This window comes from Hypanus sabinus, chromosome 8, assembly GCF_030144855.1.
Source record: "Hypanus sabinus isolate sHypSab1 chromosome 8, sHypSab1.hap1, whole genome shotgun sequence".
Taxonomy (NCBI): domain Eukaryota; kingdom Metazoa; phylum Chordata; class Chondrichthyes; order Myliobatiformes; family Dasyatidae; genus Hypanus; species Hypanus sabinus.
In genome coordinates, this window is record NC_082713.1 from 117,003,151 (window position 1) to 117,017,884 (window position 14,734).

The 14,734-nt window shown below is 43.7% G+C and overlaps 1 protein-coding gene across 7 annotated transcripts in view; it reads right to left on the minus strand.

Moving 5' to 3' along the window:
- The window catches only part of caps2 (calcyphosine 2), a 63,353-nt gene that overhangs the window by 29,789 nt on the left and 18,830 nt on the right, over positions 1–14,734 (minus strand). For all 7 annotated transcript variants that reach the window (XM_059977660.1, XM_059977661.1, XM_059977664.1 and 4 more), the window contains one exon: positions 12,096–12,163. In XM_059977660.1, coding sequence (XP_059833643.1) covers positions 12,096–12,163 — 68 coding nt within the window. The remainder of the gene's footprint in view (positions 1–12,095; positions 12,164–14,734) is intronic.

Below are 14,734 nucleotides of genomic sequence, written 5' to 3' on the forward strand. Positions count from 1 at the left end.
TTGCCTTTTTTTATATCTTTATAATTATTTCCATGAAACTAGCTAATTAGGGCAGCCATTTAATTGGGCCAAAATGTACTGATCCCAATTTAAACCAATTAACTGAATCCTCTGTACTAATGAGGCAAAGAGTGTTGGGATTCCATGAAGGAGCAAGATTCTAAAGGAATAAGATGGTGGATACTAGAGGACAGTTCGAGCACACATCAACGTTGCTGCAGGAAAGCAGCGTCCATCACCAAGTACCCTCACCATCCAGGCTATGCTCTCGTCTCATTGCTGCTATCAGGAAAGAGGTCCAGGAGCCTCAAGACCCACACCAACAATTCAGAAACAGTTACTACCCCTCAGTCATCAGCCTCTTGATCCAGGGAATATAACTTCACACACCTGAACAATGAATTTTCCCAAAATCTATGGACACACTTTCAAGAACTCCAGGATATTTCAAATCGCATCCAAGATATCCTGCAGTGGGAGGGAGAACAGCCAGAGGTCGTGGTACATATTGGTACCAATGACATAGGTAGGAAAAGGGAGGGGGTCCTGAAGAAAAGACTACAGGAAGTTAGGAAAGAAGATGAGAAGCAGGACCGCGAAGGTAGTAATCTCGGAATTACTGCCTGTACCACGTGACAGTGAGTATAAGAGTAGAGTAAGGTGGAGGATAAATGCGTGGCTGAAGGATTGGAGCAGGGAGCAGAGATTCAGATTTCTGGATCATTGGGACCTCTTTTGGGGCAGGTGTGACCTGTACAAAAAGGATGGGTTGCACTTGAATCCCAGGGGGACCAATATCCTGGCGGGGAGGTTTGCTGAGGTTACTGGGGAGAGTTTAAACTAGAACTGTTGGAGGTGGGAACCAAACTGGGATGAGGAGGTTAGCTCACAAATAGAGAAAGTTTGTAGACAATGCGAGAGGGAGGATGGGCAGGTGAAAGAGAAGGGAAGTGCTCAGACCTAAGGCTTGAGATGTGTCTATTTTAATGCAAGGTGTGTTGTGAACAAAGCGAATGAGCTTAGAGCATGGATCAGTACTTGGAGATATGATGTGGTGGCCATTACAGAGACTTGGATGGCTCAGGGACAGGATTGGTCACTTCAAGTGCCGGGTTTTATATGTTTCAGAAAGGACAGGGACGGAGGAAAAAGAGGTGGGGGTGTGGCATTGTTGATCAGAAATAGAGTCACAGCTGCAGAAAAGGTGCACGTCATGGAGGGATGTCTATGCAGTCTCTGTGGGTGGAGGTTAGGAACAGAAAGGGTCAATAACTTCACTGGGTGTTTTTAATAGGCCGCCCAATACTAACAGGGATATTGAGGAGCAGATAGGGCAACAGATCCTGGGAAGGTGTAAAAATAACAGAGTTGTCATGATGGGAGATTTTAATTTCCCAAATATTGATTGGCATCCCCCTTGAGTAAAGGGTTTAGATGGGGTGGAGTTTGTTAGGTGTGTTCAGGAAGGTTTCTTGACACAATATGTAGATAAGCCTACAAGAGGAAAGACTGTACTTGATTTGGTATTGGGAAATGAACCTGGTCAGGTGTCAGATCTCTCAGTGGGAGAGCATTTTGGAGATAGTGATCATAATTCTATCTCCTTTACAATAGCATTGGAGAGAATTAGGAACAGACAAGTTAGAAATGCATTTAATTTGAGTAAGGGGAATTATGAGGCTATTAGGCAGGAACTTGGAAGCTTAAATTGAGAACAGATGTTCTCAGGAAAAAGTACTGAAGAAATGTGGCAAGTGTTCAGGGAATATTTGTGAGGAGTTCTGCATAGGTACGTTCCGATGAGACAGGGAAGTTATGGTAGGGTACAGGAACCGTGGTGTACAAAGGCTGTAATAAATCTAGTCAAGAAGTAAAGAAAAGCTTACAAAAGATTCAGAAAGCTAGGTAATGTTAGAGATCTAGAAGATTATAAGGCTAACAGGAAGGATCTTAAAGAAGAAATTAGGAGAGCCAGAAGGGGTCATGAGAAGGCCTTGGCGGGCAGGATTAAGGAAAACCCCAAGGCATTCTACAAGTATGTGAAGAGCAAGAGGATAAGATGTGAAAGAATAGGTCCTATCAAGTGTGACAGTGGGAAAGTGTGTATGGAACCAGAGGAAATAGCATAAGTAATTAATGAATACTTTACTTCAGTCAACAACACACACAAAATGCTGGTGGAACACAGCAGGCCAGGCAGCATCTACAGGGAGAAGTGCTGTCGACGTTTCGGGCCAAGACCCTTCGTCAGGACTAACCGAAAGGAAAGATACTAAGAGATTTGAAAGTAGTGGGGGGAGGGGGAAATGTGAAATGATAGAAGACCGGAGGGGGTGGAATGAAGCTAAGAGCTAGAAAGGTGATTGGTGAAAGTGATACAGAGCTGGAGAAGGGAAAGGATCATGGGACGGGAGGCCTCAGGAGAAAGAAAGGTGGGGGGAGAGCACCAGAGGGAGATGGAGAACAGGCAAACAGCTAAATATGTCAGGGATGGGGTAAGAAGGGGAGGAGGGGCATTAACAGAAGTTGGAGAAGTCAATGTTCATGCCATCAGGTTGAAGGCTACCCAGCCGGTATATAAGGTGTTGTTCCTCCAACCTGAGTTTGGATTCATTTTGACAATAGAGGAGGCCATGGATAGACATATCAGAATGGGAATGGGACGTGGAATTAAAATGTGTGGCCACTGGGAGATCCTGCTTTTTCTAGCGGACCGAGCGTAGGTGTTCAGTGAAACGGTCTCCCAGTCTGCGTCGGGTCTCACCAATATATAAAAGGACACATCGGGAGCACCGGACGCAGTATACCGCACCAGCCGACTCACAGGTGAAGTGTCGCCTCACCTGGAAGGACTGTCCCCTTGTCCTTAGCTTCCACCCCACCAGCCTCCAGGTCCAACATATAATTCTCCGTAACTTCCGCAACCTCCAACGGGATCCCACTACCAAACACATTTTCCCTCCCCCCCCCCACCTTTCTGCTTTCCGCAGGGATCGCTCCCTACGCGACTCCCTTGTCCACTCATCTCCCCATCCCTTCCCACCGATCTCCCTCCTGGCAGTTATCCTTGTAAATGGAACAAGTACTACACCTGCCCTTACACTTCCTCCCTCACCACCATTCAGGGCCTCAGACAGTCCTTCCAGGTGAGGCGACACTTCACCTGTGAGTCGGCTGGTGTGGTATACTGCGTACGGTGCTCCTGGTGTGGCCTTTTATATATTGGTGAGACCCGACGCAGACTGGGAGACCATTTCACTGAACACCTACGCTCGGTCCACCAGAAAAAGCAGGATCTCCCAGTGGCCACACATTTTAATTCCACGTCCCATTCCCATTCTGATATGTCTATCCATGGCCTCCTCTATTGTCAAAATGAATCCAAACTCAGGTTGGAGGAACAACACCTTATATACCGGCTGGGTAGCCTTCAACCTGATGGCATGAACATTGACTTCTCCAACTTCTGTTAATGCCCCTCCTCCCCTTCTTACCCCATCCCTGACATATTTAGTTGTTTGCCTGTTCTCCATCTCCCTCTGGTGCTCTCCCCCCCCCCCACTTTCTTTCTCCTGAGGCCTCCCGTCCCATGATCCTTTCCCTTCTCCAGCTCTGTATCACTTTCGCCAATCACCTTTCCAGCTCTTAGCTTCATCCCACCCCCTCCAGTCTTCTCCTATCATTTCTTATTTGCCCCTCCCCCAACTACTTTCAAATTTCTTAGTATCTTTCCTTTCGGTTAGTCCTGACGAAGGGTCTCGGCCCGAAATGTCGACAGTGCTTCTCTCTATAGATGCTGCCTGGTCTGCTGTGTTCTACCAGCATTTTGTGTGTGTTGTTTGAATTTCCAGCATCTGCAGATTTCCTCGTGTTTGCACTTTACTTCAGTATTCACTATAGAAAAGGATCTTGGTGATTGTAGTGCTGTCTTACAGCAGACTGAAAAGCTTGAGCATGTAGATATTAAGAAAGAGGATCTACTGGAGCTTTTGGAAAGCATCAAGTTGGATAAGTCGCTGGGACCGGATAAGATGTACCCCAGGCTACTGTGGGAGGCGAGGGAGGAGATTGCTGAGCTTCTGGAAAGGATCTTTGAATCATCTATAGGGACGGGAGAGGTTCCAGAGGATTGGAGGGTTGTGGATGTTGTTCCTTTATTCAAGAAAGGGAGTAGAGATAGCCCAGGAAATTACAGGCCAGTGAGTCTCACTTCAGTGGTTGGTAAGCTGATGGAGAAGATCCTGAGAGACAGGATTTATGAACATATGGAGAGGTATAATATGATTAGGAATAGTCAGCATGGCTTTGTCAAGGTCAGGTCGTGCCTTACGAGCCTGATTGAATTTTTTGAGGATGTGACTAAACACATTGATGAAGGAAGAGCTGTAGATGTAGTGTATATGGATTTCAGCAGGGCATTTGATAAGGTATCCCATGCAAGGTTTATTGAGAAATTAAGGAGGCATGGGATCCAAGGGGGACATTGCTTTGTGGATCCAGAACTGGCTTGCCCACATAAGACAAAGAGTGGTTGTAGATGAGTCATATTCTGCATGGAGGATGGTGACCAGTGGTGTGCCTCAGGGATCGGTTCTGGAATATTTACTCCTAGTGATTTTTATAAATGACCTGGATGAGGAAGTGGAGGGATGGATTAGGAAGTCTGCTGATGACACAAAGGTTGGAGGTGTTGTGGATAGTGTGGAGGGCTGTCAGAGGTTACATCGGGGCATTGATAGGATGCAAAACTGGGCTGAGAATTGGCAGATGGAGTTCAACCCAGGTAAGTGTGAAGTGGTTCATTTTGGTAGGTTAAATATGAATACAGAATAGAGGATTAATGGTAAGCTCTTGGCAGTGTGGAGGATCAGAGGAATTTTGTGGTCCAAGTCCATAAGATACTCAAAGCAGCTGCACAGGTTGACTCAGTGATTAAGAAGGCATTCGGTGTATTGGCCTTCATCAATTGTGGAATTGAGTTTAGGAGCCGAGAGGAAATGTTGGAACTATATAGGACCCTGGTCAGACCCCACTTGGAGTACCGTGCTCATTTCTGGTCACCTCACTACAGGAAGGATGTGGAAGCCATAGAAAGGATGCAGAGGAGATTTACAAGGATGTTGCCTGGATTGGGGAACATGCTTCATGAAAACAGGTTGAGTGAACTTGACCTTTTCTCCTTGGAGTGACAGAGGATGAGAGGTGACCTGATAGAGGTGTATAAGATGATGAGAGGCAGTAATCATGTGGATAGTCAGAGGCTTTTTACTAGGGCTGAAATGGTTGCCACAAGAGTACACAGGTTTAACGTGCTGGGGAGTAGGTACAGAGGAAATGTCAGGGTTTTTTTTTATATAACGCAGAGAGTGGTGAGTGCATGGAATGGGATGCCAGCAACGGTGGTGGAGGCAGATACAACAGGGTCTTTTAAGAGACTTTTGGATAGATGCATGGAGTTTAGAAAAGTAGAGGGCTATAGGTAATTTATAAGGTAGGGACATGTTCAGCACAACTTTGAGGGCCACAGGGCCTGTACTGTGCTTACATTTTCTGTTTCTAACTCTATCTCATGATCTCAATATTTATTGCTTATTTATTATTATTAATTTGTTTTTCTTTTATTTTTGCATTTGCACAGGCTTTTGCACATTGGTCGTTTTCCCATGTTGTTTGTATATTTTATTCTATAGTGTTTCTTTGTACTTACTGTGAATGCCCATAAGAAAATTAATCTCAGCATGACATCTCATGGTGACATACAGTGTATGTACTTTGATAATAAATTTACTTTTAACTTTGAGTTCTTCTGGCTGATGATCCCTGAACTAGGGGATTGGCTTAGTGTAAGGGTTTGGCTATTAAATATGAAATTTCTTTGACTTATTGATGTTTGGAATTCTTTATGTCTGAGAACTCTGATATGTTTAACGTAACGCTTCACAGCACCACCGATCGGGTTCTAATTCCTGACACAGACTGTAAGAGGTTTGTATGTTCTCCCCATGACTGCGTGGGTTTGCTTCAAGTATTTGGATTTCCTCCCACGTACCAGAGATATATGGGTTGGTAGATTAACTGGAACTGGTTAGGGTTAGTGAGCTGTAGGCATGCACAGAATGCATGTTGACACTTCAGGGCTGCCCCCAATACATCCCCAGACTGTGTTGGTCTTTGACAACAAATAGCACATTTCACTGTCGACATTTCAGGCTGAGACCCTTCGTCCTGATGAAGGGTCTCGGCCTGAAACGTCGACAGCGCTTCTCCCTATAGATGCTGCCTGGCCTGCTGCGTTCCACCAGCATCTTGAATTTGCTTGAATTTCCAGCATCTGCAGATTTCCTCGTGTTTACACATTTCACTACGTTTTGATATACATGTAACAAAGAAAGCTGATCTAATCCAGAATTGGGATAGCTCAATTATCATCTTAATAAGCCTTGGACACTTGGGAAATCATCAGCTAGTGAACTGGTAGGACAGTGGATGCACAAACACAGCCCTGATCTTATTAGGTAACAGAATAGGGTGGCACAGTGGCAAAACTAGTAGAGCTGCTGACTCAGAGTTGCAGAGTTACAGGTTCAATTCTTTCTCCCTGTGGATTTCATCTGGATGTTCCAGTTTTTCTGGCATCTAAAAAATTTGCAAGTCAGTAGACTAATTGGCCAATATAAATGGTCCCAAGTGTGTAGAACAGCTCAAAAGTATGGGGTTGCTTTTCAGCAGCAGGGACTGGAAATCTGGTCAGGATTGATGGGAAGAATAACACTGCTAAATACAGAGATCCTAGATAAAACCCTGCTAGAGCCTGTCAGAAAGCTTAAACTGTGGAGGAAGTTTGTATTTCAGCGGGACAACAACCCAAAGCACAATGCCAGAACAACCATGGAGTGCCTTCAAATGAAAAAAAAAATGATGTTGTTGAGTGGCCCTGTCAGAGTCCTGACCTGAACCCGCTTGAGTATCTTTGGCAAGACCTCATGACTGCTGTCCACTGACGATTTCCAATGAACCTGGCACAGCTTGAGCTACTTAGCAAGCAGCAATCTGCAAATCTTGCTCCATCACATTGTACAAAGCTAAAAGAGACTTACCCAAAAAGATCACTGGCTCTAAGAGATGTGAGAGGTGGTTCAACTAAGTATTGAGCAAAGGGGGGGTGAATACTTTTGAACTGCTGACATTTCAGTTTTTGATTTTGTAGTTTTCTATGCTTCACAATCCCCCTGTTTTATGGGTTCTACTGTGAAAAAGGAGCATGTGATTCAGAAATAAAAATACTCAGTTATATTGATCCCTGCTTGTAATAATCATTTATGTGAACAAAGGGTTAGGGGCTGAAATACTCTTTCAAGACACTGTATTTGCATGATGATATTTTTGCTATAGTATACAACAAAATATATATTTCCTTTTCATTTATTATTTAAACACTAGGATGCTCCTAAATAAAGATTAGCTTTGTTTGTCACATGTACATCGAAACATAAAGTGAAACCAACACAGCTCGAGAATGTGCTGTGGGCAGCCTGTAACTGTTCACCACCAATTTACTAATCCCTAATCCGTACGTTTTTGGAAACGGAACCACCCAGAGGAAACCTATGCAGTCATGTGAGAATGTACAAACTGCCTATGGACAGCAGTAGGAATTAAACCCCAATCGCTGACACCTAAAGCGTTACGGCAGTTACTTTGCTATGGACTTTATATGCCATGTCTCTCTAGTGAGCCCACATATCTTATTTTCTACCTACACTGCACTTTCTCTATAACTGCAACTCCATAATCTACATTCTATCACTGTTTGCCCTTCTACTACTTTGATGTATTTACATTATGCAACGATCTACAGGGATGGCGTGCAATACAAAGTGCTTCATTATGCCTCAATATGTTACAATAATAAACCAAAGAAAATTTAAATTACTTTACTCTGTGACTCATGGTACTGGATGGTTTACACCTACTATTTCTTTTGCACTCAATCTTCTTCACCCAGGCAGTGATCATATGATTGAAACTGCAATTTGAGGGGGAGAAACACAAGTCACATGTATCAGTAATGCAACGGAATAAAGGGAATTACAGAGGCATGAGAGAGGAGCTTGCCCATGTGGATTGGGGGAGGATACTGGCGGGGATGATGGCAGAGCAGAGATGGCTGAAGTTTCAGGGAATAGATCACAAGGCGCAGAATAGATATGTCCCACAGAGGAAGAGGTTCTCAAATGGCAGGGGTAGGAAACTATGGTTGACAAAGGAAGTTAAGGACTGCATAAAAGCCAAGGAAAGGGCATATAAAGTAGTAAAAGTGAATGGGAAGTTGGATGATCAGGAAGTGTTTAAAATCCAATAAAAGTAAACTAAAAAAGCTATAAGAAGGGAAAAGATGAAATATGAGGGCAGACTAGCCAATAATATAAAGCAGGATAGAAAAAGTGTTTTCAGTTATATAAAAAGTAAAAAGGAGGCGAGACTTGTTATTGGACCACTGGAAAATGATACTATTGAAGTAGTAATGGGGGACAAAGAAATGGCAGGTGAACTTAATGGGTACTTTGCATCTGTCTTCACTGTGGAAAACATTAGCAGTGCCAGACGTCCACGAGTGTCAGGTAGCAGGAATGAGTGCTATTGATATTTCAAAGTGCTAGGCAACTCAAAGGTCGTCAGGTGGATAAGACACCTGGACCAGATGGACTACATCCCGGAGTCCAGAGAGAAGTTGCTGTAAAGATAACAGATACATTTGTCATGATCTTTCAAGAATCATGCGATTCTGGCATGGTCCTGGAGGACTGGAAGATTGCAAATGCCACTTCACTCTTTAAGGAAGGAAGGAAGGCAAAAGAAAGGAAATTATAGGACAATTAGTCCAAGTTCTGTGGTTTGGAAAGTGTTGGAGTCCATTATTAAGGATGAGGTTTAAACTTACTTGGAGGCACATGCTAAAATAAATCAAAGTCATCATGGTTTCTGTCAAGGGAAATCTTGCCTGACAAATCTGTTGAGTTCATTGAGGAAGTAACAAGCAAGGTGGACAAAGGAGAGGCAATAGATGTCATTTATTTGGATTTTCAGAAAGTGTTTGATAAGGTGCCACACATGAGGCTGCTTAACAAGGTAAAATCCTGTGGCATTACAGGAAAGATACTGACGTGGATAGCAGAATGACTGACAGGCAGGAAGCAGCGAGTGGCAATTAAGGGGGCCTTTTCTGGTTGGCTGCAAGTGACTAATGGTGTTCCTCAGGGGTCCGTATGGGACCACTACTTCTCATATTGTTTGTCAATGATTTAGATAATGGAATTGATGGCTTTATGGCAAAGTTTGCAGGTGATATAAAGATCATGTGGAGGGGTAGGTAAGTACTGGGAAAGCAATACAATTGCAGCAGGATTTAGACAAAATGGAAGAATGGGCAAAGAAGTGGCAGATAGAATAGTGTTAGGAAATGTACAATAATGTATTTTGATAAAAGGAACAATAGTGTGGACCTTAATGTAAATAGGGAGAAGGTTCAAACATCAGAGGTGCAGAGAGACTTAGGAATCCTTGTGCAAGACTCACAGAAGGTTAATTTACAGGTTGAGTCTGTGGTAAAGCAGGCAAATACAATGTTGCCATTTATTTCAAGGGGAATAGAATATAAAGCAAGAAAATAATGCTAAGCCTTTATAAGACACTAGTCAGGCCACACATATCTCAGAAAAGATGTGTTTTCATTAGAGAGAATCCAGAGGAGGTTCACAAGGACGATTCCAGGAATGAAGGGGTTTAACATATGAGGAGTGTTTGGCAGCCTTGAGCCTGTACTCACTGGAATTTAGAAGAATGCAGGGGGATCTCTATGAAACCTACTGAATATTGAAAAGACTAGACAGGGTGGATGTGGAGAGGATGTTTCCTATGATGAGGGTATCCAGAACTACAGGGCACAGCCTCAAAACTGAGGAGCTACACTTTAAAACAGAGGTGAGGAGGAATTATTTTAGCCAGAGAGTGGTAAATCTGTGGAATGCTGCCACAGACTGGAGGCCAAGTCCATGCGTGCATTTAAGGCAGAAGTTGATTGTTTCCTGATCAATCAGAGCATTAAAGGATATGGCAAGAAGGCAGGTGTGTGGGGTTGAGTGGGATTTGGGATCAGCCATGATGGAATGGCAGTGCAGTCTCGATGGGCTGAATAGCCTAATTCTGCTCCTATGTCTTACGGTCTTATGGGTGTGGGACAGATGGCAGAGAAGGATGCCAGGGACATGAGTTGGTGCAGGTCCAGACACCCCCAACCCTGAGACACCAGGCAAGGCAATTTAATTCCATTCAGTTGGTTTATTGATCATTACAGGAAGTCTCCTAGGTGCTTCCCTTTCCCTTCCCCTTTTCCCAACCATGATTCCCTTCTCCCTGCCCCCCTTGTCGATCTCAATTTACAATAGAGACCCGTGTCAGAATCAAGTTTATCATCACTCACATACGTTATGAAATTTGTTTGTTTTTGTGGAGCAGGACAGTGCAATACTGTATATAAAATTACTGGAGTACTGTGCTAAAGTCTTAGGCACCCTAGCTATAGATGCTGTATGTGTTTCAGACTTTTGAACAGCACTGTCTGTTCTTTTGCTCCCCCTCTAAGATTACACTTGAAGCCTACCTTTTTGACCAAGCTTCTCCCATCCATCAAATCTCTTCATACAACTCAGATATAGATAATGTCCATTTGAAGTGCTTTGGGATGAACTAATACATTAAAGTGCTGTGTAAATCCAATCTGTTATTGTTATAAAGTTAATCTACCTGGGAATACATGTGATTTCTAAGATATATTCAAATTAAATAATTTTGCTGCATAATAGGGCAAAATATATATTCCTTTACACAAAATATGTTATTGTTTAAACACTGAGCTGCTCTTAAATAAAAATTGATTTTATTTGACACATGTATATTGAAACACAGTGAAATACTTCATTTGTGTCAATGACAAACACAGCCCGAGGATGTGCTGGGGACAGCCCACAGCTGTCACCAGACTCCGGAGCCAGCACAGCATGCCCATAGCTCACTAATCTTAATCCATGCATCTTTGGAATGTGGAAAGAAACTGGAACACGTGGGAAAAACACATGAAGTTATGGGATGAACATACAAATTCCTTATAGATAGCAGCAAAATTAAATACCAACTGACATATACAAAATACTGGAGGAACTCAGCAGGTTGGGCAGCATCTATGGAAAGGAATAAACAGTCAAAGTTCAGGCCAAGACCATTCATCAGGACTGGATGAAGCGTCTCCAGACACAAAGGATTTCAACCTGAAACATCAGTTGTTTATCCCCCTCCATAGACACTGCCTGACCTGCTGAGTTTCTCCAGCATTTTGTATGTGTTTCTCTGAATTTCCAACATCTACAGAATCTCGTTTATTGAATACTGATCACTGGCACTGTAAAGCATTACACTAGCCCCTATGCTGCCATCCTGTTGAATGCAGTAAAGCATTTAATCTTTCAAAACTACCATCATCAGTATTGTTGTGAATATCTATTCACAGTCTCAGAAAGGCAGCATCCATTATTAAGGACCTCCAGCACCCAGGGCATGCCCTTTTCTCACTGTTACCATCAGGTAGGAGATACAGAAACCTGAAGACACACACTCAGTGATTCAGGAACAGCTTCTTCCCCTCTGCCATCTGATTCCTAAATGGACATTAAAGCTTTGGACACTACCTCACTTTTTTTAATATACAGTATTTCTGTTTTTGCACATTTAAAAAAAATCCATTCAACATACGTAATTGATTTACTTGTTTATTTATTATGTTTTATTTTATTTTATTTTCTTTCTCTCTCTACTAGATTATGTATTGCATTGAACTGCTGCTGCTAAGTTAAAAAATTTCATGTCACATGCCGGTGATAATAAACCTGATTCTGATTCTATAAGGAAAGGTTCAACTAAATTTCAGGCATCAATTCAGGATTAGGTGCATAATCCAAACAGCAGAGAAATTAAATTCAACACAGCTGTTGAAAGTGCTGATTCCTAAATATATTTGAAAATTGGTTTTGTTCTTAACCTACCTGGATAGGTGATCCACCAGTACTTGTTCCACCACGGCCTGCTTTCGCTTCTCCATAGCAAGATCTTCCTAGATACAAAGTTCATTAATTTACACCATTTATTGAGGTGTTAAACTTGCCACTGAATTAAAGGCAAGCACTGAGATCTGCTTATTATCAACTGATCCAAGGTCTTTGCATCGGATTACTAGTTTCAACTGTGACTATCAATTGATCTGCAGAAAATAAAACTTAAAATCTGCATATATTTTTTTTATAATTTTGGGATATCTCATAAGACTATAAGACATAGAAGCATATTGTAAGTAGGTCAGTTGGCCCATTGAGACTGCTCTGCCATTCTATCATGACTGATTTACTATCCCACTCAATCCCTTCCTTCTGCCTGTGCCCCGTAACCTTTGACACCCTTACTAATCAAGAATCTATCAATCTCAGCCAAAAATACACCGAGTGACTTGACCTCCACTGTGCTTTACATCAATATCCCAGTGCACCTTACAGGATATATTTTTGAACTGTGGTCCCTTTGATTAGGAGGATGTGAGAAAAAGCTTTTAAGGAGTACCTTGGGGGTGAAAGAAAGAGGTGGCCTGGTCTAACATGGCAGACAACTGATGCAGAGCAAACTCCCAGAAAATAAATCTACTTGTCTCAGATTTATCTGCTTTGATGATGAAGATGACAGACAGCATGCTTGCCTTCACTGGACAGAGGGATAAATATGAGAGTAGGGACATTATGTTATAAGTCAAGTCAAGTCAACTTTTATTGTCATTTCGACCATAACTGCTGGTACAGTGCATAGCAAAAATGAGACGTTTTTCAGGACCATGGTTTACATGACACAGTACAAAAAACTAGACTGAACTACGTAATAAAAAAAAAAACACAGAAAGCTATACTAGACTACAGACCTACACTGGACTGCATAAAGTGCACAAAAAACAGTACCGGCACTGCAATAAATAATAAACAGGACAGTAGGGCAAGGTGTCAGTCCAGGCTTCGGGTATTGAGGAGTCTGATATCTTGGGGGAAGAAACTGTTATATAGTCTGGTCGTGAGAGCCCGAATGCTTTGGAGCCTTTTCCCAGATGGCAGTAGGGAGAAGGGATTGTACGAGGGGTGCATGGGATCCTTCATATTGCTGTTTCCTTTGCGGATGCAGCGTGTAGTGTAAATGTCCCTGATGGCGGGAAGAGAGACCCCGAAGATCTTCTCAGCTGACCTCACTATCCGCTTCAAGGTCTTGCGATCCGAGATGGTGTAATTTCCGAACCAGGCAGTGATGCAGTTGCTCAGGACGCTCTCAATACAACCCCTGTAGAATGTGATGAGGATGGGGGGTGGGAGATGGACTTTCCTCAGCCTTCGCAAAAAGTAGAGACGCTGCTGGGCTTTCTTTGCTATGGAGCTGATGTTGAGGGACCAGGTGAGATTCTCCATCAGGTGAACACCAAGAAATTTGGTGCTCTTTATGATCTCTACCGAGGAGCCTTCGATGTTCAGCAGGGAGTGGTCGCTCCATGCCCTCCTGAAGTCAACAACCATCTCTTTTGTTTTGTTCACATTAAGAGACAGGTTATTGGCTCTGCACCAGTCCGTTAACCGCTGCACCTCCTCTCTGTAAGCTGACTCGTTGTTCTTGCTGATGAGACCCACCATGGTGGTGTCATTGGCGAACTTGATGATATGGTTCGAGCTGTGTGTTGTAGCCCAGTCGTGGGTCAGCAGAATGAACAGCAGCGGACTGAGCACGCAACCTTGGGGAGCCCCCGTGCTCAGTGTGATGGTGTCGGAGATGCTGCTCCCGATCCGGACTGACTGAGATCTCCCAGTCAAGAAGTCTAGGATCCATTTGCAGAGGGAAGTGTTCAGGCCCAGTAGGCTCAGCTTTCCAATCAGTTTCTGAGGGATGATTGTGTTGAATGCTGAACTAAAGTCCATGAACAGCATCCGAACGTATGTGTCTTTATTGGGTTAGGGCTAGGTGGAGGGTGGTGGCAATGGCGTCATCTGTTGAGTGGTTGGGATGGTACGCAAGCTGTAGGGGGTCCAGTGAGGGGGGCAGCAGGGTCTTGATATGCCTCATGATGAGCCTCTCGAAACACCTCATGATGATGGATGTGAGTGCAACGGGACAGTAGTCATTTAGGCAGGACACTGAAGATTTCTTTGACATGGGGACGATGGTGGCGGCCTTGAAGCACGTTGGAATGGTGGCGCTGCTCAGGGAGATGTTGAAGATGTCAGTGAGAGCATCTGCTAGCTGGTCTGCACATCCTCTGAGCACTCTACCAGGGATGTTGTCTGGTCCAGCAGCCTTCCGTGGGTTGACCTGCACAGGGTTCTTCTCACATCGGCCACGGAGAAACACAGCACCTGGTCATTCGCAGGAGGGGTGAACGTCATTTTCCGTCTCAAACCAGGTGTAGAAGTTATTCAGCACACTTGGGAGGGAGGCATCACCTGCACTGTCAGGTGATGTTGTCTTGTAATTGGTGATGTCCTGGATGCCTTTCCACATGCGCTGTGTGTCGTCGCTGTCCTGGAAGTAACTGTGGATTAGCTGGGCATGTGCTCACTTTGCACCTCTGATGGCTCGGGAGAGCTGTACAAACAATGGTGAGATCTCA